General features: G+C 39.5%; 1 protein-coding gene across 1 annotated transcript; it reads right to left on the minus strand.

The window, feature by feature from the left end:
- Positions 1-3745: 3745 nt before the first annotated feature.
- On the minus strand, positions 3746-20367 carry LOC110055923 (uncharacterized). Its single transcript, XM_020762354.2, has 19 exons — positions 20125-20367; positions 16315-16374; positions 15750-15820; positions 14356-14485; positions 14109-14177; positions 13562-13671; positions 12992-13076; positions 12718-12789; positions 12179-12274; positions 10188-10274; positions 9711-9805; positions 8472-8591; positions 7546-7606; positions 7200-7310; positions 6120-6184; positions 5630-5701; positions 5112-5214; positions 4694-4760; positions 3746-4055 (listed from the first exon to the last, which is right to left on the minus strand). Exons 1-19 carry the CDS (start codon positions 20266-20268, stop codon positions 3940-3942), a joined length of 1734 nt encoding a protein of 577 aa, XP_020618013.1. The 5' UTR covers positions 20269-20367; the 3' UTR covers positions 3746-3939.
- Between the last annotated feature and the right edge of the window lie 191 nt (positions 20368-20558).

Here is a 20558-nt window from a genome sequence, read left to right on the forward strand (position 1 = left end):
AATCGTCGGACTCATTGAGACCATTTGAAATATCATCCATGCACAGTTGCCCACACACAGTTGCTCTCCACGCTTTCCTTTATTTGTTTCCTTCGCTCAGCCACTCTAGCGTTCGTATCCTTTTTAGTCTTCCCCATTTTGCCAGACCAGCTTCAAGAAAAACCGAGCTACAGAAAAATTATCTCTCTGCCTTCGGTTCCTTGAGCGCATTGCGAACACGAGAGTTTTTTAGAGATTCGCGCGTAAATTTCACCAGGAGGTTAACGGTAGTAAACTTTCCCTGCACTGATTGGCTTAGTTATCTGAGAACCCAGTTGAAGGCGTTTGTGGGCGGAGTTTGTTTGTGAAGCAGAAAATTTTTCTTAGCGCTGTTTTCTCGAATAAATTTTTTCACTTGAAGCAGACACTTTAAAGAGTTAGAACTCAAAGGGAATTTGTTCAATTGCTCTTAAATTTGGACAGTGGCTAGTTTAACATATAAACTACAAAAGCGTGTCTGGGAATTGTTAATTTCGCAATACTTTTTCTTCGAGAGCGATTTTTGTACGATCACTCCACATTTTTTTAATCCTATTTCGAAAATGTTCTGTAACCTATTACTGCAATTAAATATGCCAAAACGCAGACACGTTTTTTAAGCACTTTGGGCCCTGAAACCGAGGAAAAAATTAAGTTGGCGAAAAACGAAATTCGCTTTGACTTATAGCTTTCGAAAGGTAATTCGGGCGCTCGCATTTATTGGTCGTGAAAAATTCGACAATTCATTTTCTTTCATAATTCTTGGTATAGTTTGATAGCCAGCTCCATAAGCTTTAATTTGATATAGGGGTTTAGGTATCTACAGCTTAAACTGGACGCGCTACATCGCTTGCGCGCGAGACACCCCTGAAGGTATACTGTAACCTTAATCAGAAATAATTATATTTTATAAATATATGTCTGAATTTATGAAAACCGTATTAAAGACTTTGCACCAAAATAGCGGACATGTTTTTGAAAAATCGGTTGGAAAATGTACATAAATATGGCCATGTCGTACCGAGAGTGCTATCTACCTCGTGTACTCTTAATAGAGTCCATACGATGCCTATACAAGCCTTTGAAGTCACTGCAAATGAGTCGAACGAGCCAAACAAAGCTGAATTAGAGCTTAAATTGATCATTTGGTTCGCCGCGGCACTAATTTAGACAAGCTTAACCTCTGCGATTCCACCTAAATGACCTCACTATGTCTTTACTGTGGGTTAAATTAGCCAGTCACGCTAACAAGAGCATGGTAAGCAGTGGAATCGGTTATTTACCTCTATATTTCAGCCAAAAGGTAGCCGTTACGTGACATTTCATCTCAATGTCTGACCGGATTCGCAAAAACATAGCCATAGAATTTGACTTGTCACTGATAATCTTGCTACAATTCTGTCCTAGAGCTAGCTTTCCACGAGGCTTATCGTAGGTCAAATAGCAGCAAATAACTCTCCTGTATGCCTTTTGAGGCCAGGAAGACTAAATTCACCGTCTTTTCGTTGAATCATGAATTCTACAATTTAATTAAGTGTGCTTTTAACATGAAATTGGAGTCTAAATCAAGACGAACGTTCAGATATCAAAACCGCGGCGGAGAGCCAATCTATTGCTTTCTAAAGGCCTGCATCGTCCTAAATGGACTGAACAAGAGCTTCCTACACCGAGAATCGATTGAAATTCAAACAAACTAGGCCATAGTTAGCAGTAAGCGAACACTCAACATGTTGTCGTTACGTCAATTATCGCCCGGAAGCCACGCAAATAAATTTCTTCCGCGCTAGCGAATCACAGACAGTTCTGATACTTAGGTAAACCGAGAACGCCTAAAAATTGATAAAACAAGGAAATTCTACTCACGATCAGCGTTTGAACTCATGTTCTTCTCTCTCCTCGTGGCCACGTTTTGCTCGCGAATAGCAATGTCCCGGATGTACTTCATGTCGAGCGCGGAATGGCACATCTAGATTTCAAAAGCAAGATGTCTAGATGTCTAAAGCAAGCACAACATTATCGCCACAGGGCAAACGGCCTTCTGTTACGGGACTAAATGTGACCAGTGCAGTTTACACATTTCCTCAGGCCCGCCTCACGTACGATAATGGACGACGCTTACTAGTAAATCGTTAGACTTGGGCCTTCATTGGACTTAATGATGTCCTCGGGCAGACTTCCTTTAGACAGCAAATACAGAACGCTAATCGGTCGCTCCTTGTCAGAGTCACCGCGCGAACTGAATTCAGACGAGTGTAGCCTGGGCTAAACTTAACGCAAATTGAAAGGGGGGGAGGGGGGGAGGGTCGATAAATAATGAAAAAAAAAAAAAAAAAAACCTAAATAAATAAAACATGCGGCAAGGAGTTTCTAAATTTCATGCTAGGTAAGATTTACAAGCTGCTGTCATAGCGAAAGCAGAAAAAAAAAAAAACAAACAAAGAAATGAAAAAAACAAATACATCAAAAAACACCTGATTCAGTCTTTAACACCGTTTTCATAAATCCAGACATATATATATCTAAATATATCTATAGATATATTATTCAAAATATATTTTTCGCCTATAAAATAGGCTATATTCGTATTCTCGGTATTGGACTGGAACGAGCTTGCAACTGAGGCTAATGCAGGGAGTCTTTTCAAATGTAAATGACATAAATCTCTTTTTAATGATATTCCCCCGCATTAGCCTCCATTGCAAGCTAGTTCCAGTCCAATACCGAGAATACGAATATGGCCTATTGTGGCTGGTGAACCAGTTCTAAACATTTTTCTGCTTCATCTGATTTGTCATATATTAAATTATACGTTATCGTACGGCTAGAGATTTCATTTTGGTTACTTGCTGCTTAAAATAAATTAATGATTGGTAAACAGGAGAATCACCAGTACGAAGGGTTTCAATTTCATTATCGAGAGGATCAGTAGTAAAAGGGTTTCAATTGATAACCGGGGATCAACTATCATGGCCCCTCCAAGAGGGAAAAAATTGCAATTGAGAGGAAGAATTCTTTGTATTTGGGCTCAATATCCTAGGCATCATTCTAGGACCTTCTCCCGGGAGGTTTAAATTTAGGCTCGGTAGCTAGGGTAATGAGTTCGTTGCTGGGATGTACTGAGTTTAGGCTTGAAAACCACTAGGACCCGGTATAGGATGACTCAAGGAGATCAGTTGATAACCAGGGAGACAACGGATAATCAAGGGAGTAAACTGAATTTAAATTTAGGTTCCGTAACAATTAAGCAGAATGACCAGGAGATCAATTGAGAAAATTAGGCGCCAAAGTCAGAGGAATGAATTGATAATCAAGGGCATCAATTGTAAAACGTATGCTCCATAGTAAGAAGGATGACCAGGAGATCAATTGAGAAATTTAGACACCAAAGTCAGGGGAATAAATTGATAGTCAAGGACATCAATTGTAAATTTAGGCTCGATATCAAGAGGCATGAATTACGAAAAGGATAGAATACCGGGGGATCAAAATTTGGGCGCCAAAGTTAAGAGAATCAATTGATAAACAAGGGCATCAATTGCAAAATTTACCCTCCATAACAAGAGGCATCACCAGGCTAGCTCAATTAATTGAGAAATTTACGCACCGAAGTTATGGAATCAATTGATAATCAAAGGGATCAATTGACAACCTCTGGGGTAAAACAAAAAAGAATCAATTGATAATCAAGGACATATTTGATAATCTGGGGGATGATTTAAAAATAAAATTCCTTGTATTTTTATTTTATTATTTTACTTTTTATATTTTATTTTATTATTTTATTAACATTTTTTACACGGCTCCATAAGCTATATTAGCCGTGTTTAAATAAAAGATGTTGTTGTTGTTCTTGTTGTTGTTGTTGTTGAATTTAGGGATATGGTCCTCCGACAATGCAGCTGCAGTCAATTATCCCTGTGTTCACTGTGCGAGTATGCTGTCGATGTACTCGTCCACAGCTTCTTCTAGCGTATCCAAGCCCATTGGTCCAGCCGAGAGAAGAACGTGATGATAATCTTTGATATCAAATTTATCCCCTGAAAGAACAAAAAACCACGATGAATAATGTCATTTCGACTTTTTTGTACTTCTTAACCCATTGACGCCTGTGCCGGCGGCAACCGTCACAGCCGTAACGCGCGTGTGCCTTTGTCCCACTTCTGACGTCACCACCTTGACCAAAAATTGGCATCACTCCTACTCAAGTCCTGTAGGAGGAAAAGATCTTTCCAATAATACCCAGATCAGAGTGACTGGGTCAATTGAGCCTGAATTATGCACGAAAATGCTCAGAAATTTGAGCGAAAAACTACTTTCTCGAAATTCTGGAACTGGAAGCAAGCTCAGGAGAAGGTCAACCGATACAGCAAAAAGAAACGAAAAGGAGAAGATGGAAAGGCAAAAGAAAAAAAAAACGAAAAGTCTAAAGACGTAGGTCATTTTTTTTATTTCTGCGCATGCCCGAGCAAAAATGTCATAAAACGCGATGCTAGAGGAAAGCAAGGCATGCTGTCATGTTGCAAATGCCTTTTTGAGTAGAATGGAGCTAATTTGGCCCATATATATCCAGCCTGAAGAAGTCCAAAATGTCCAAAATGCGTTTTTGCTAAAAAAAAAAAAAAAAAACACTCCAGGTGTAAATGGGTTAAGTGTTCTTAGACAAAAACAAGTTTACCCAGTTTCTGTTCCGCTTTCCTTCTCAGTTCCTTTATCTTGATTTCTCCCACCTTGTAAGCACAAGCCTGTAACAAAACAGCTGTATGTAAGCAAAAAATGTAGCATTATCGGAGAGATACAAAATCAAGTCCCTGACTGACTTGTTACATTATGAACTTCTTTTTTATAGCCTAAACCTAATTGGAGTCTTTCCTTATTACAGCGAAAGTGAGAGTACATGTGCGTATCATTACATGCGTTGTTAAGCTAGAAAAGGAGGTGGAATAATTGAGATATTATCTAATCAATTGCACCCATTCCTTCACCAGCCAACCCCAACATTCAAAGTAACATGGGGTATTTCAACGTCTTCTATTCCCTGCTAGAAGCATAAAATCTGGTATACAAAAGTAAGCCAAAGAAAAACAGGCACCAACCTGCCCAGGCCAGATAATGTAACGATCAATTTCTGTGTTCACACTGTGAAGGGAAGTTGCAGTATTTTCTGCCATGAAGTCTACAGCCTGCTGCCGACTCCATCTGAAACGTAAGAAAACTCGAAAGTTTGAAAAAGAGCAAAAACGTTATGCCTTATTTGACTCAGAATCGTCTACTGTCTTCCTGCCTTCTTGCCTGCCCTGCCTGCCTGCCTGCCTGCCTGCGTGTCTGTATGTCTGTCTGTCTGCCTGCCTGCCTGCCTGTCGGTCAGTCGGTCTGTCGGTCTGTCTGCCTCTCTGTCTGCCTGCCTGTCTGTCTGTCTACCTGCCTGCCTGCCTGTCTGTCTGTCTGTCTGTCGATTGGTCTGTCTGTCTGTCTGTCTGTCTGCCTGCCTGTCTTTCTATCTGTCTACCTGCCTGCCTGTCTTTCAGTTTGTCGGTTGGTCGGTCGGTCGGTCTGTCTGTCTGCCTGCCTGCCTCTGTCGCTTTGCTCGCTTTTTTGGAGCTCTTTTTCTTACCCAAACGCGTGCATCCCTGTATCGACTACCAATCTGCACGCTCTCAGAATCTCAGCTGACAATCGGCCAAACCTGGAAGAAAGCACACAATAAAAGTACCGCATTGTGCGAAGAAGTGTGAACCAGAACATTTCTATTTCACGCATGAAATAGAGCCGTCAGCATGGGGCAGGGTGTGCAAGACTGTTTACCAAAAATCACAAATCCATATAAAGTAACCATTTGGCCAAAGCAAATATTCAGACGTAAAATTAATTATCACAAAGTACTCGCAATTCTCTCCTCAATCTTCGGGAACAAATGTGCCCCACATCTTCAAAGTAGGCTCCATTCGAGAAAGACTGAGGACCACACCGATCCCAATTGGCGGAACATACCTGACAATGTAGGCCTGACATAGCTTACAAGAAGACAGGTGGTAATGAGACCGGGAAACGGAACACGTTAGAAGCTCTATATGATAGTTCTACAACTAAAAAAATGAACTTACAAATCATAGGGATCTTTATACAAGCCCATCTCCTCGCCAAGGTGCTCACAGTACAGGGCCCAGCCCTAGAACACAACAATCACGACTTCACTTGAATGATAAACTAACGTTATGACCGTCTATTAGGTACCGAGTGATTGAGTATGTTACCATTAATACAATGAGGGCAAGATTACTGATCAACGCAAGACTGAAAGTTTACGCTATTGGCAATCATGTTCTTTAGACACTCAAATGTACTATTAAAAGTGCACAGTGCTAATTTATCGCATAGTAAACATCTGAAACAATCTTGACAATACTCTTTTAAGGTCGACACCTTCTTTTAAATTTTACCTGAAAAACTGAATTAATTAGTGACTTTTAAAATGACAGTGATCCATAAACATCTTAATCACTTGCATACACTGCATTATTAAGAATTTAATTTGTACTGATAAAATAGCACTTTTTCCTACTCCGCTAATTTGCATTTTACTGTTTGTAATTTATATTTTGAATGCATTGTAATCTTTAGCCTATCTAAGACTTATTCACAGCAATAATTTTTATTGCAAGTATTTCTAATCCATTACGTGACACTTTTACTGAAGAAGCCCGAACGGGCGAAACCTCTAATAAAGTGTGTGACCTGTGAAGAAGTTCGCTGTTTGCTCCCTCTACACTGACTACACTGGAACCTCAATATAACGATCGAAGTGCCAAAACCTGGGTAAAATATGTTCGCTATGAACGAGGTTTCGCTGTATCGAGGTGCGTTCAGTCATACATTCTACTATTGCAAGGGCGAAGAATATCGTTTGTCATACCGAGCTGGACTTCGTTATATCGAGGCTCGTCAAATCGAGGTTCCACTTTATATTCATAATTATATATACACAATGCCCAATACGACTATAGATCACTAAATTATTGATCACATCATCACCACAATAATTACCATAACCATGTTTTACATATATAAATGGAAGGTATATTTTTCATCGCAATAAAGCTTGACTGATGATCGCCTCAGGGCGTGAAACTCAGTTACAACCAATTTATGTATCCTCTTTGATTTTTCCGTATAACATACAATACCTCCATGTAAGCAGTGTGGAAAGCAAACCGAGCTGGTACTTCATAGTACCTCCTGTCCTCCACATGCCGCCTGAAAGAAGGCTGCCCCTCTTGCTCCATTGCAAACGCAACCTGAAATAAAGTATGTACTTGCTTGTTTGCTTTCTCTTTTCGTGTTTTTATTGTTTAATTAGTGACCAATCGGACGTTGCTACTCTGATAGTCATGCATGAACCTGAGTTGACTTTCCTTTCGTTTTGCTTCGTTTGGAATCGTTGCGTTTCGTTTCGTTTTGTGTTTCAATTTATGATAATTACGTACACCAAACCTCGTCGTCATCTTTATCGCATTTATTTTTACGATTTACCTGTAAGTGATGACCTGGTTCAGCCTCATGAAGAGCAAGAGAAACCATCTCGTACTTTGGTCTGAAAAAATAAAAGTCGTGGAAAGAAGTAGCTCCTAAATTTGCGGTCTATATATCAAAGTGAGATCATAGTTTTCGCTTGTTATGAACATTATTTAACAATTAGATCACGAGCTCGAGTTTTCTATGAGGTGTTAGTTGAAGAGGCCGAAGGCCGAATCAACTATCACCTCATAGAACTCGAGAGAGAATAATCTAATTGTTTTAGTAGAATTCTAACTGAAATTTACTTCAAATAACGGTTTCCATTTCCCGACGTAGTCAGATTAAACTTCGCGCCTTAGGAAGAGCGCTCGGACTGAATTGTCAATTGAAATTGCAGTTGTGTTCTATAATTTCACATTTTTTAAAGTCAAGAAACCGTAAATGTCCTTCTTTTAGTCTTCTCGGAAATTAATTACCATTTGCATCAAAAGGTTCTTCAACACTTTGGAAAAACGAAAAAAGTGTCGCCATTTAGTGGACGACCTCCAGCCACTGCGCACTAATTGCTGAAAGTGTACGGCCACTCAGCCAATACTAAATTTGGATAGTAAAAGAGATCTAACCGGAATCGATATATTTTGTATGCATGGTATCGAAACACAAACCCCAATACAAAGCACAACCCTGCAATTAATTAAATATACACTTGTTTATGTGCGACTTACACTTATCGCTTTCCATCGTGCCTTTTAAGTCACTGCACAATTCATTCAGGGGATCAGACAGTTCTCTGTTGCAAACTGTCTAGATTTTTGACACCATGTATGCAATACAACCACATTAATTAAAATACTAAGAAGGAAAGAACTTACGGGTGTAGTAGAGCGAGGGACGGAACGATAATAGATCTGATGTTGCGAAAAAAAGGCTTAAATTTGTACCTTGTATTGTGTTTATAAGTGTTTACTAGAAACTGCCCAGGTCTCGTGCCGTCTTTAGATGGTCCATTATAGAAAGCTACTGAACTCAGTAGGGCCGCTTCAGCTGGTATCTCAATGATCCTGCGAATTATAATGAAATGTTTTCTATTGGCCACGGTTTTCACTAATGACGGAGTTGGATCGCAGTAAGAGCTTTAAAAAGGCGTACAACTTAGTGAAAATGCAAAATCGGAGTCGTAAGTGGAGCCATGAGCTCGACGGAATCGGAGTCGACACACGCTAAAGCAGAAGCAGAAGAACCAACCAATCAAGATACCTGGAATCGAGCAGTGTGATCGGTAAATTCTTCGGCTTCTGCCTGCGACTCCGACTATCTTGCTTTCAATAGATGATGAGCGATGACTCCAACTCCGGCGCTAGTGAAATCCAGCCTTTAAGAAGTGCCAGTTTATTGAGGCCGTACAAACATTAAGCCCTCGAAAGTCAATGCAGATCTCGTTACGGGTCCTCAAATGCTCAAGAAAGTAAGGTCAGTCGAACCTCTTTAACACGGACTCCAAAGGGATAGAAGGCAGTGTCCGTATTATAGACTGAGGTAAAGATTGTAACAATTCTGGTTTCACTAAGTCTGGGTGAACTGTTCTTAACACAGAGGCGTCCACATATGGGGGTTAAGGCTGCGTGTGAATTCTGGTTTCTTTAAAGCTAAGTAAACTGTTTGTATAATAAGGTATTATGCAGGGAAAGATCGTATAAATTCTGGGATCGCTGGTCTAAGCCTACCACGTGAACTGTTCGTGATATATAGAGAGCTGTCCATAATATAAAGGTAAAGATTGCATGAATTCTGGTTTCTCCCGTTAATAGTACATTTGAGTGTCCCTCAGAGAATGATTGTCAAAGTAATTAGAATTTGCCGGTTGTCCGTGACAGCAATATCGGTATCTTGTGGGGCGTAAACTTTCAGTCGTTGATCTGTAAGAGGTGTGCGTATAAAGAAAGCGTCTGTAAGGAGAAATTCAATTGTACAACGTTACAAAAGTAACACGAACTCTTATGGTAAGAAGCAAACGTTCACTACCACTTCGGGAATTTTTGGTTTCATAAACACACTGCATCAAGGGTTTTGGCAGAAGGATATTGGCAATGCCAATAAGGTGCATTTTAGCTCCAAGATAGCGGTGAAAACTCGCTTCTGTACTCCCGCTCTCTTGTTTAACAAAAAGGTACGAGACTTACTCGAACGGGCTCTTGGGTATTTCCTTAAAATAATCCTTCAGCTTCGGCTTGATAATCTTCTGACACAAATCTTTACAACCATTAAGCAGCTCTTCCTGTCAATTAAACCAGAGCAAGCGAAACTCGTCAACAAATTGGCGTTTCTTTTTCGTTTTTTTATTTTTTTATTTTTTTTGGCATGTGCCAGATGTAAGTAAACCCATCATGAAAATCACTGTACATTGTCCACCACAATCCTAAGTCTCTAAGTCACATTCTAGGTATAAACCACATATTATCTAACGCACATGTTAATTATCAAAGAAATTACTAGCTGCTATATTTTTCATCCAAGAGTCAGCCAAGGACTAAGCTACGGCGGCTATGAAATTTAGCAAGCGTGGAGAAATGCTTAAAAATTCATACTACTGCATAAAAGCACCCACACACCGCACACCAAGGAAACAGTTCAATCTAAGATGAAGATAGAAAACTTACTTTTGTGTCATAATAAAACCGCTTTTCAGTTCTAAGCATCTCGAGGAATTCTTTCAAATTGCCTTCAAAACCCACCTCCTTGATAATCTGTAACAAAAAACAAATACATCATGAGTTACCATTTGACAAAGGCTAGAATATAAGTTTCCCAAATGTCTCACACGTAGACGTAATTAATTCATTAATTCATTTATTCATTTATTCAATGTATATGTGCCGCGTGGTCTATAATTTAATAATTATTTTTTAAGGTATGGCAAGCCTATAGATTAGCCTTTGCTAACTGTGGGTATCCCCAAATTTGTAAATTTTTATATATTTTTTTTCTTTATTTAAAGAGATAAAATATGCGTGTAAATATCACGAAATGTAATACATAAAAGTCAAATAATGAGATTGGATATTGCCGCTGCACTGCTGAACTTTTGTAACTTGGTATTTTTTTCAGTCAATGACAACAGCCGCGGCACAAACACTTCTGAGAACTCTTAACTGACATTTCGACAAATTTCGACGACAATCACGTAAACTTTCGACGAAATTGGGTGAAGTTTTGCCGATATTCGGGACATCTAATTGTTTTATTTGCAACATAAAAATTGTCAGCAAAGATTTGTTACTCAGGCGCCCGTTTACGGAGGGATCCCAATAGGTTTGGCGGGATGCCGTATTTGGCTTTTTTTCGCCGTGATATTTGGGATTTGAGCTGAAAACAGGAGCGGGAAGCGGGAATTACAATTACGAGCGGGAGCGGGATCTCGTGTTTCTATGGGGTTGGGATGCGGGATTTGCAAGGGGAACAGAGCGGGATACGTGATTTCAATTTTTACGTGACTTCAGAAATTGTTATTGACCAGCACAAAAACCACAAGCTGGCAGAAACGAACCATATAGCTGTATCAGGCTTCAAGTAATGAATAGCAACCGCTCTGTACCCTGTCAGGATCTGTCAAACGTATCGTCCATTTCCGACATTTTCGATACTTGCGTCTGTAACCTAGCCTGCGAACGCAGACGTGTTTCCGACTGTCGCTTGTCTCCGTCGAAAATAACATCTGCGAACCCGAGCCAGGAGACGATTTCTGTGACGTAATGACTTTTGTTTCCCTTTGGCCAATCAGATCCCATGATAGAACGAAACTCGAGCGCTTCTCGCAGCGAATACTTCGCGCAGTAGTTCTGGGGCTTCTTGAGCTAAACTGTGATTGGCTTAAAATTCCTACGTCACAGAACTGGTTTACTGGCTCGGCTTCGCACACGTTATTTTCGGCGGAGACAATTAAGCGACAGCCGGAAATACGTCTGCGTTCGCAGGCTATCTGTAACATTGACCTCCCGATCCTTTCTAGTTTTTCTAGTCTTTTCCAAAGCGCTTGGCTTGTTTTGGCCAGGATGGCCACACCGGATGGCGGTGATAGTGATTTACTGAACGAAGTATGCGACATTACGAATTGCGTCACCCTATATTAGACCATATTACGAAAAGGATGTGCGAGCAGGAATGCCTTCACTCGGAAAGAAAAGTTCTGAGGCCATATTTCAAATAAAGTGAAGACGCTGAAAGCTTTGAAAGAAACTGTCAAGTGTGTTTACGGGCCATCTCTTGAATATGGGAATTAATAATCTTTTTCTTTCACTGATACGTGGACAAAAGGAAACAAAACAGTAAGCCGTTTGATCATTTGTGCTTACTTATCTGCTACCCATTGAATTCTTTTGTGATCTTTTATGCAATATCTTGTTTTAAAAAGTTTGTGTCAATAATTAAATTAATTATTAATTTTAAAAAAATTAATAATTAACGCAGAAACGTCCTTGGAAAGTAGGCGGGATCGGAATTTCCAGGCAAAAAGGGGCGAGATGGTGGGATTAACTGGAAAAAATGGGCGGGAAAGCGGGATCTGAGAACCCTATTGTGGACTCTCTTTACGGTTATTAACGTCTACGGGATCCGTTCAAAAAGTTCAGCTTTACTGGGTTTACTTTCTTACCTTATCCATTCTAGACCTGATTCTCTTGACTTCATTTTGTCCCAGATCATGAACTTCTTGCGGTGTCATGTCACAAGCAATGTGAAACTTTAGAGCCTGCGTGAGAAAGCAGAAAATAATTACAATCATTACAATTGTTGCAAGGTAGTCTCGAGGTATATCCGAGCGTTCTGATTGGCTCTTTCTTGGTCGGGACTTTGCCATACGTATGCATATACATATACAAGAACATATCATACTTTTTTAAAATATATCATGGAGTAAGACCGGGCAAGCTACTGGAGGAGACACGGCGTAAGAAAAAGCATGAGTAAATAAACAAAACAAATAAGCATACATTATTCTCGCAAAGATCTTGCATGTCCTAATTTGAAGGAAAATTCGATTGAGAAGTTTTATGACCTTCAGGCATGGCTTTCCCTCAAGAAGTTTGCAATGTTAAAAAAGCATCTGTTTTTCCAATCGTATTTTTACCTTGATCACCACTCCCCCCACCTCAGCTAACCTAATCACTCAATTTACCCTTTTGTTCCTCTCACCTGTTTATAAAATTCAGTTCCATTTGGAAAATTAGTGCATGAAATGGAATCCCTTGTCTGAGGAAGATACTTCTACAAAAAAATAAAAACACTGATTATAGAGACAACATGACAGAACAAAAGCCATAATTTATTGCATCCTATAACTCGCCAGAATTGCAAATGTTATTTGTAGAAAATACAAAGCTTACATTTATGTCAAACTTGATAATAACTAAGATGGACTGATTGTGCATGTATCATGAGAAGACTAGTGCGGATTATCTTTACTTACGTCAAGATAATAATCGTGGATCTTTTTAAATGCTGGTTTTACTTTTTCTTCTATCAGCTTAATACCACGTTCTTTAAATGATTCCCTAGGAATAAAGACATCTTTTTTTTAAGTAAGATTTTCTTGAGTAATGCACGAGCCAGGGACAAAAATTTATGACAAAAACTAATCTAATACTTGTGGGAGCCATCCATTTGAATTATTAAGCAGTGTCTTTTGAAATTGGTGCATCTTACGGTGGAAATGACCTCACGCCACGTCTGTGTATTGAGGTGGCTTTTGACACCTTTTGGGAGCTCCTTACAAAATTTCCAATTGAATAATCAACCCTATTGATAATGATCTGATAAACCCAATAAACACCCCCACCCCACCCCCCCCCCCCCCAGCCCTATTTAAGTTAAATTCTCTCAAGTCAGTAATTTGCACTCCTATTCCCGCAAAATTTAAATTTAAATTTAATTATGAATTCTCTACCTCCCAGGGTGTTAAATGAACAACAAAAGTGTGATTATTTGGAACAAGAACATAACAATGGAAAAGACATGTAAGCAAAACAGATAAATGTACCTCTCCTCTTCTGAAAATGTTTCTGGAAACCTTTTTAGTGGAGTGAATAGATGGTTGTCACCTGTAATATCTGCATTCAACACTTTCTTGATTTGCTCTGGAACATGTGACTGAAAGAAATAAAATACATGTACATGTAATACAAAAATGTAACTATAAACAAATCTACAGAATAGTAAGTCAAGTTTTTATGTTTTAACACAGTAATGGTGCAGTCCCAGAAATTATCCACACTCCCCCTACAGAAGGGATTGAAATTTCCTGGGGCGCGGGGGGGGGGGGGGAGGGCAGTGGGGTGGGGTCTCTAATACCAAAACATTTAGGGAAATTTATGAAGCTTTATTGGAATTTCCAGATGGGTGGGGGATCTTTAAAAAAAAAACCTTCCGTGGAGGAGGAATGGAAATCTTCTGGAACTATACAATGCAATTACCTGAATATGTATATAAGTAGTAAAAAATAAATATTATTACCAGAGTCTGGAGTTCATGTTTTGGAACGATTTGATAACCGAATATAAGATTAGAAGTCCTTATAATGAGCTTACCACCGTTAAATGGGGAGGTACATAGTGTGTTTTTACTCCTTCTTCAAGCAGAGCGATAAGTTCGGAAGCCTGCAAAAAATTAAAAATAAAGGCACCATATTAGTGTGTCCTAAAAAATTATATACTTTATCCTCGTACAATCATGAAGCTAAACACCGGCTTTAATTTACAAATCAGATCAAAACACACGTTTAATCAAAACACAATTTGTACTGATATTACCACAATCGATATCCTGTACATGTACCTGTGTTGGAAAGGCTTCTAGTCTTGAAAAATACTTTTCATAGTCTTCTCTGGTCTCAAACTTCATCTTTGAAACCACCCTTGACAATTCTAACTGAGGTCCCTCCAAATTTACTAGAGGAAACAGGTAGCTATTTGAAAATAAAAGGTATAATGTTAAATTACATGAAATTAAATAAAATTATTGGAAATAGATCTGCATCCTCCTTCATACATCTTCGTTTCGTTGCGTTGCGTTTCGTTTCTCTCGTTTAGTATCGTGCTGGATTCGCTTTGTTTCGATTTGGGTTCGTTTCGTTGCGTTGCGTTACGCTACGTTGCATTTTGGGTTGTTGCGTTGCGCTGCGATTGGATTTGATTCGTCTCACTTTGGATTCTTTTATTTTTGGATTCGCTTCGTTGTGTTGCGTTGGGTTTCGATCTGATTCATTTTGGATTCGTTCCGTTTCGTTTCTGATTCGTTGCGTTACGTTTGTTCCTTCGTTCTTTCTGTTCCGTTCCGATTCCTTTTAGGGTTCGTTTCGTTCCGGATTCCTTCCGTTGCGTTGCGTTGCGTCTCGTTTCGTTTTGGGGCATGTTGCGTTTCGGATTCTTCTTGTCCAGTCCTGTCTCGTTGCGTTTCGCATTCCTCCCGTCCCGTCGTTTCTCGTTGCGTTGTGTTGCGTTTTGCACTCGTTACGTTGCGTTTGTTCTTTCCTCCGTTGCGTCCCGTTCCGTTTCGTTTCAGGTTCCCTTTCGTTTCAATTCGGGTTCTTTTCGTTTTAGATTTCTTGCGTTTCGTTTCTGATTCGTTTCATAAATTTCTATTTCGATTCGATTCGTTTCGTTTTGGATTCAAAGCGTTGCGTTCGTTTTCTTGTTTATTCATTCCGTTGCGTTTCGTTGTTTCGGGTTGGTTTCGTTTGGATTCGTTGCGTTCGTTCGTTCGATGCACTGCGTTTTGGATTCGTTGCGTTGCGTTTCGTTTTGGATTGGCTGCATCGCGTTTTGGATTCCTTTGTTTTGGATTGGTTTGGTTTTGGGTTCGTTTCGTTGCGTTTTGGGGTCGTTACGTTGATTCGCATTTTGGGTTAGTTGCGCTGCATTGCGATTGGAATGCAATTCCAGAGTTGTTATTGACTTAGCCATCATGGCACAGTGTATATGAGCAAGAATACCATGCCCCTACAAATATGGCAAGCATAATCGTAATTTTTGGGGGCATTTTTTGTTATTTTAGTTTAGTTTCCTATTTTTGTTTGGGGTCTTTTTGCATAAAACAATTATTCCACTTGCACTTGCTGGATATGAGATTATTATAGCCAACTCAGCGCTTCACGCCTCAGGGGCGAATTGAACGCACGTGGAATAATTTTTACATAGCACGCTGCCACATGTATACATAATGTTTCCCACCTTTTATGCTTAGAGCCATCCAAATACATTTCGATTTCCCTTTGAAGAAGCTTGACATTTAGTGCATCACTCTGAAAAAAAAAAAAAAAAAACAGTTTGGGCATAAATTTTCAGCATTGGTTAAAGCAACAGAGTAATGCTTCTGACGCATCCACATCAATCCTTCCCCTTCACCCTCCCCCTTATCAATCCCTCACAATCACTTAGACTAACAAAATTAATTAATAATTACATAAATTGCCTCCATCTTCAACTGACATCGACATGAACATGTACATTTGAGTTCATTAACATTTCCTTTCCAATAAATCTAGTGTAAGCATCCAACCTACAGCTGTATATTGAAATACATTTTCAGTGCCACAATTCATTTTCAATAATTTTCTATTGGGTAATAATGTGTATAGTGTGAGAGAATTACAAAAATGAATACCAACAATTAAACTGTATTGTTTTTATATAAAATTAGGCTGATCACAATAATATATATTATGATAAGATTTTGTGCACGTAAATCTTTTTGTTTGAACAGTCTAATAATGTACAGAATATAATCTACATGTACCTTCGAAAGTTCAGATTTGGCGACTGCTTTTAACTGCTTTATGAAATCTCTGCAATCATCCTGAAATTTCAAAACACAGCAGATGTTCATTTTTCATTAAAAATTCAGTCAAGTTCATAACCACCAATCAAATAATCCATTGTACAAACCAAACAAACTCGGGGTATGAGGGGTAGTGGTACATTTCATAGACTACAAATTATAAATAATTATTGAATGAGTTTTTTGTGATATCCAGAATAATCAAGGTCGAAGTAGCTGAAGCCGAAGGCCGAGGCCGATAACCCGGCTGACAGCTCAGAGCTGGGGTGTCTAAAAAGCGAAGACCGAAGACCCCTCAAAAACGAAGACCCCCTAGATAACGAAGACCCTTAGAAAACGAAGACCCTTATAACAGCTTATAAGAAAACGAAGACTAAACGAGGATGGAAGCATGGCCTAGCTCTTTTATACTCAATTCATTTCAAAGTACCCGTTTTCTTCTCCGATAACTGAACACAGAATATATAGAAGCATCATCATACGTGTTATCTGCTTCCACGAAAAACAACACAACAACAACAACAACAACAACAACAAGAAAAGAAACAAGAAGCGTTGAAGACATGCGAATGACACAAAAGCCCAACTCGGCAACCGGCAGTTCTTCCTCTCTTTGCCTGGAAAGGTCCAGACCACGCGCCAGTTTTCGCCATCTTCTGTCGTGTTAAGGATCACAAGGTATTGAGTTTCATTTATTCTTCACCTCCGTGATGAGAACATATAAATAGGACCCAATGGTCTTTGGGGAATAACAAAGACACCAAAATGAACAACAACACTGATCTGAACTTCCGGTTGCTGAATCGTGCGTGCACGTCGCTCGCTTCCGGCTTTCAACGAATCTCGTTCCCAGAGCCTGCGTTACCCTTTTCCAGCGCAACGAAAAACCAATCGACCATTTTCCACTTGTCTGTTCAGTGATCTTTCCTTTGAATGGCAGCGAGGCTGCAGTTGACCTTGTTTTGATAAAGAATTTTTTTCTTGTTGTGTAAATCAAGTTGTTCTTATGCTAACTAGTTGGCATTTACGTGAGAAAAGCAGAGAGGTCTGTATCAAAGCAAGGTCACCTGGGCTTCCAGCGTTACTTGCAACTATAAAATGACCTAAGAAAGTCTTCTACGTACCGACGTAACGTATCCGGTCTTGTTCTCAAGATGTTTTCACGATGAATTCCGTAACATTTATTGGTGTGTTTGCACAAGGCAAAGATCAAGCTTAAGTTATTACCGCTTAATTACTGGTTAGAATATCTTGACTTAGTTTTCTTTTTTAAGTCCCTTCATGGGCATATAGATTTCACTCGTGAATTTAGTTATTTTTTTTCTTTTCTAAAGGGCAACACGCGCCGTACTTCATCGGGGCTGCATTTAAAGACTAACGCTTGTAGTACGTCGTCCTTCCGAGACTTTTAGTTCAACAGAATAACTTTGATATGGAACAGTTTACCTGAAAATATCAAGGATTCAGACACTATAAGCTCTTTTAAAAGTAAACTTAAGTCATTTTATTTTACTAGACTTTTAAATGTTTTTGATGGTGACAATTTCCTTTCTTTTAAATTAATTTGTCCTAAGTGTCGCTGTGTTAATATTTTCTTTGTCTGTACTTGTTAAGTTGATTAGTATATTTTAGATTGTATTTGTGTTATTCAGATTATTTGATTTGTAGTTTAGTCGGGTCAGGGAAGGGTTTTTTCGGGATATTTTTTAGGGGGTTGGGTGTGGGTGTATTAACCAAATAGGGGACTTATGTCCTATTGTTAAGCACCTGTACTTGTACGAATCCTAAAATAAACCAATAATAATAAATAAATATTTCATCGGAATTTCTGCTAAAATTGATTTACCACGTGATCAGTTTGAAACAATCAGTAAGTGACCGAACTGAACGAGGCGTTGTGCCATCGATCTCTCGTCTCACGGATAGAATTTCGAGAGGGTCTTCGTTTTCGAGGTTTCCTTTTTGTTGGGGTCTTCGTTTTTGACGTCTTCGTTTTCTAGGGGTTCTTCGCTTTTTAGGCTCCCGGATATGAACGTATTGCAAACTGCTCAAGTATTAAAACTCTAAAATCTACACGTCAAGTAACAACTCTAACTATTTGAGATCCTAAATTACTCATATAACCATTTATCCAATCAATCGTAGAGTCTATTTTTCCAAAAAGGAAAAATACATAGAAACTACCCCAAATCAGGAGCCCATGACCTGGCAAATCCACTCTTTTATAACCTCCCCCTTTACCGCCTGACTTCGACTGCCGGTCGCCGTTTTCAAATCACCAAATAACCGGCAGTCCGATACTTTTAACAAATTTAAGGAATTGAACGAATCGATTATAATCATGAGTTTGTGACAGCATGACAAGCTACAGCAACGAAACGAGATCGATCGTCACTGTATTAAAAGGCAGAGATCAGAGACCTCACTCACGTGCGCTGCATAGACGCCACGAGCAAGCGTCATGATGTGACGACCAGATAGCATTTCAATCCTGCCTATTCTGGCCCACCATGCGTTAAACTGAAATATATAAAGCCCTTTACGATCGTTTAACACTTCTCAATCGACACAAGATAAGATTGTTTATGATCGGTTCGTTCGATTCCCTAAATTTGTCAAAAGTATCTGACTTCCGGTCATGTAGTGATTTGAAAACCTTGACCGGCAGTAGACCCCAAAAAATATCATTGTCATAAACCGTGGCCCCGTTCTCGAACGTAAACCAACCGTTAGGTGGGAGTGTGCTGCCCGCTTCCCAAAACCCTTACCCTATTTGTAACCAAAATCTGCGATTTTCCCTACCCTGTTTATGACCTGAAAAAGTAGCTCCTTCTAAACAACATACCCAATTCAAGACTAGAGTGCAAAAATCATACCCTATTTATGACCAAATTGGCCAAAATTGACACCTGAAAACCCTAACCTTCGGCGCCACACATAACTATGTACCCCCGTCCCCGCCCGGGATCGCTTGGCAGTTCTTAACCGACAAAAGATAGCCTAGTTTGAATTGGATGTGTGTTCCTTCGATTCCTTAAATTTGAGAAAAATATCAGACTGCCGGTCATTCAGTGATTTGAAAACCGGGACCGACTGCCGGTCATTTAGCTACATCGCCTTCTTTAAGACGAGCGCCGTTGTTTAAAAGCGCACGGAAAGGTTTGTTTGTCGAGTCACACCGGGGGTTAAATTTTCGTGACATTATTTGTGCGCGACGCTATTTATGGCTCTACAGTTATTGCCATGTGATCTCCAGCTGACCTTTACAAATAAAGGGAAAGGGATATATGCAGGGGAGGAAGATTGTGTGACGAGCCCACCTGTTGTGGCACTAGATGGATTTGTTTTCGGTCGTCCCGAATTCAACTCCTCCATGCTGTGTATATAGCCAACTGGTCTGCCTCCAATCAGTTTGGATTTTTAACAAGTTCCTGTTTATTTACAATGAAAACTACTGGGACATCAGTAGTTGTGTGTACTCTATTTGTTTCCTAGTCTATGGAAATCAAGTAAGTTTAAGTGCAAATTCTGTTTCACTTTTTCTCTGTGTAACTCACATGACCTCACATGCACGACGACCTTTATGCCGTCGTTTACATATTTTAGCTATCTTTTCGAAATTGTCCACAGACTCTACATCGACTCTGTATAAAAATAACTAGACCATTACTACAGCACTTGTTGTAAACCGCCTCTAATGTTGGGGGTAACGGCCGCGCCATACAGTCAAAGTATTATTGTGATATTCACAGCAAATGATTACTGTACCTGTCTCTTGGCATACGCGTCCAAACTATGATCATCCAAGCTTTTGTCGTAAGTGTGAACGCCAATTTGAGTCGCGAATTCTGGACTCTCCTTCAGTCGCCACTCCCAAAATGACTTCAAAATATTCTCCACCTCAGCTGACATTGTTAAATTATCGGTAAATATAGAGCGGCTGAAACTCAGAGAGGTGCAGTTTCCGAAGAGAAGGCAGAATAGTTCTAAAGAGCACGAGTAACACGAGGAAATCACGAGTAATTAAGAAAAGAAGCGTTTTCCTCGTTTCGTGACACGAAGCCAGCATAGCTACCTGGGAATTGTGTTTATTGTCAGTATAGACACAGTGTTTTACTGGAAAGTAATGCACGTAATTTTTGCCGCTATTTTGTTTAAATTTTGAAACCTTTCATCCCAGCAGGGTTTTTTTTAACGTCACT

Source organism: Orbicella faveolata, unplaced genomic scaffold, assembly GCF_042242905.1.
Source record: "Orbicella faveolata isolate gen_17 unplaced genomic scaffold, um_ofav_v1 contig_36, whole genome shotgun sequence".
NCBI lineage: Eukaryota > Metazoa > Cnidaria > Anthozoa > Scleractinia > Merulinidae > Orbicella > Orbicella faveolata.

Coding starts and splice junctions, on each gene's coding strand:
- LOC110055923 (XM_020762354.2), bottom strand. CDS start 20,268: ATGTCAGCTGAGGTGGAGAATATTTTGAAGTCATTTTGGGAGTGGCGA. Junction 4,761..5,111: donor ACATTATCTGGCCTGGGCAG/GTTGGTGCCTGT, acceptor GTTTTGTTACAG/GCTTGTGCTTACAAGGTGGG. Junction 4,056..4,693: donor GAAAGCGGAACAGAAACTGG/GTAAACTTGTTT, acceptor TTGTTCTTTCAG/GGGATAAATTTGATATCAAA.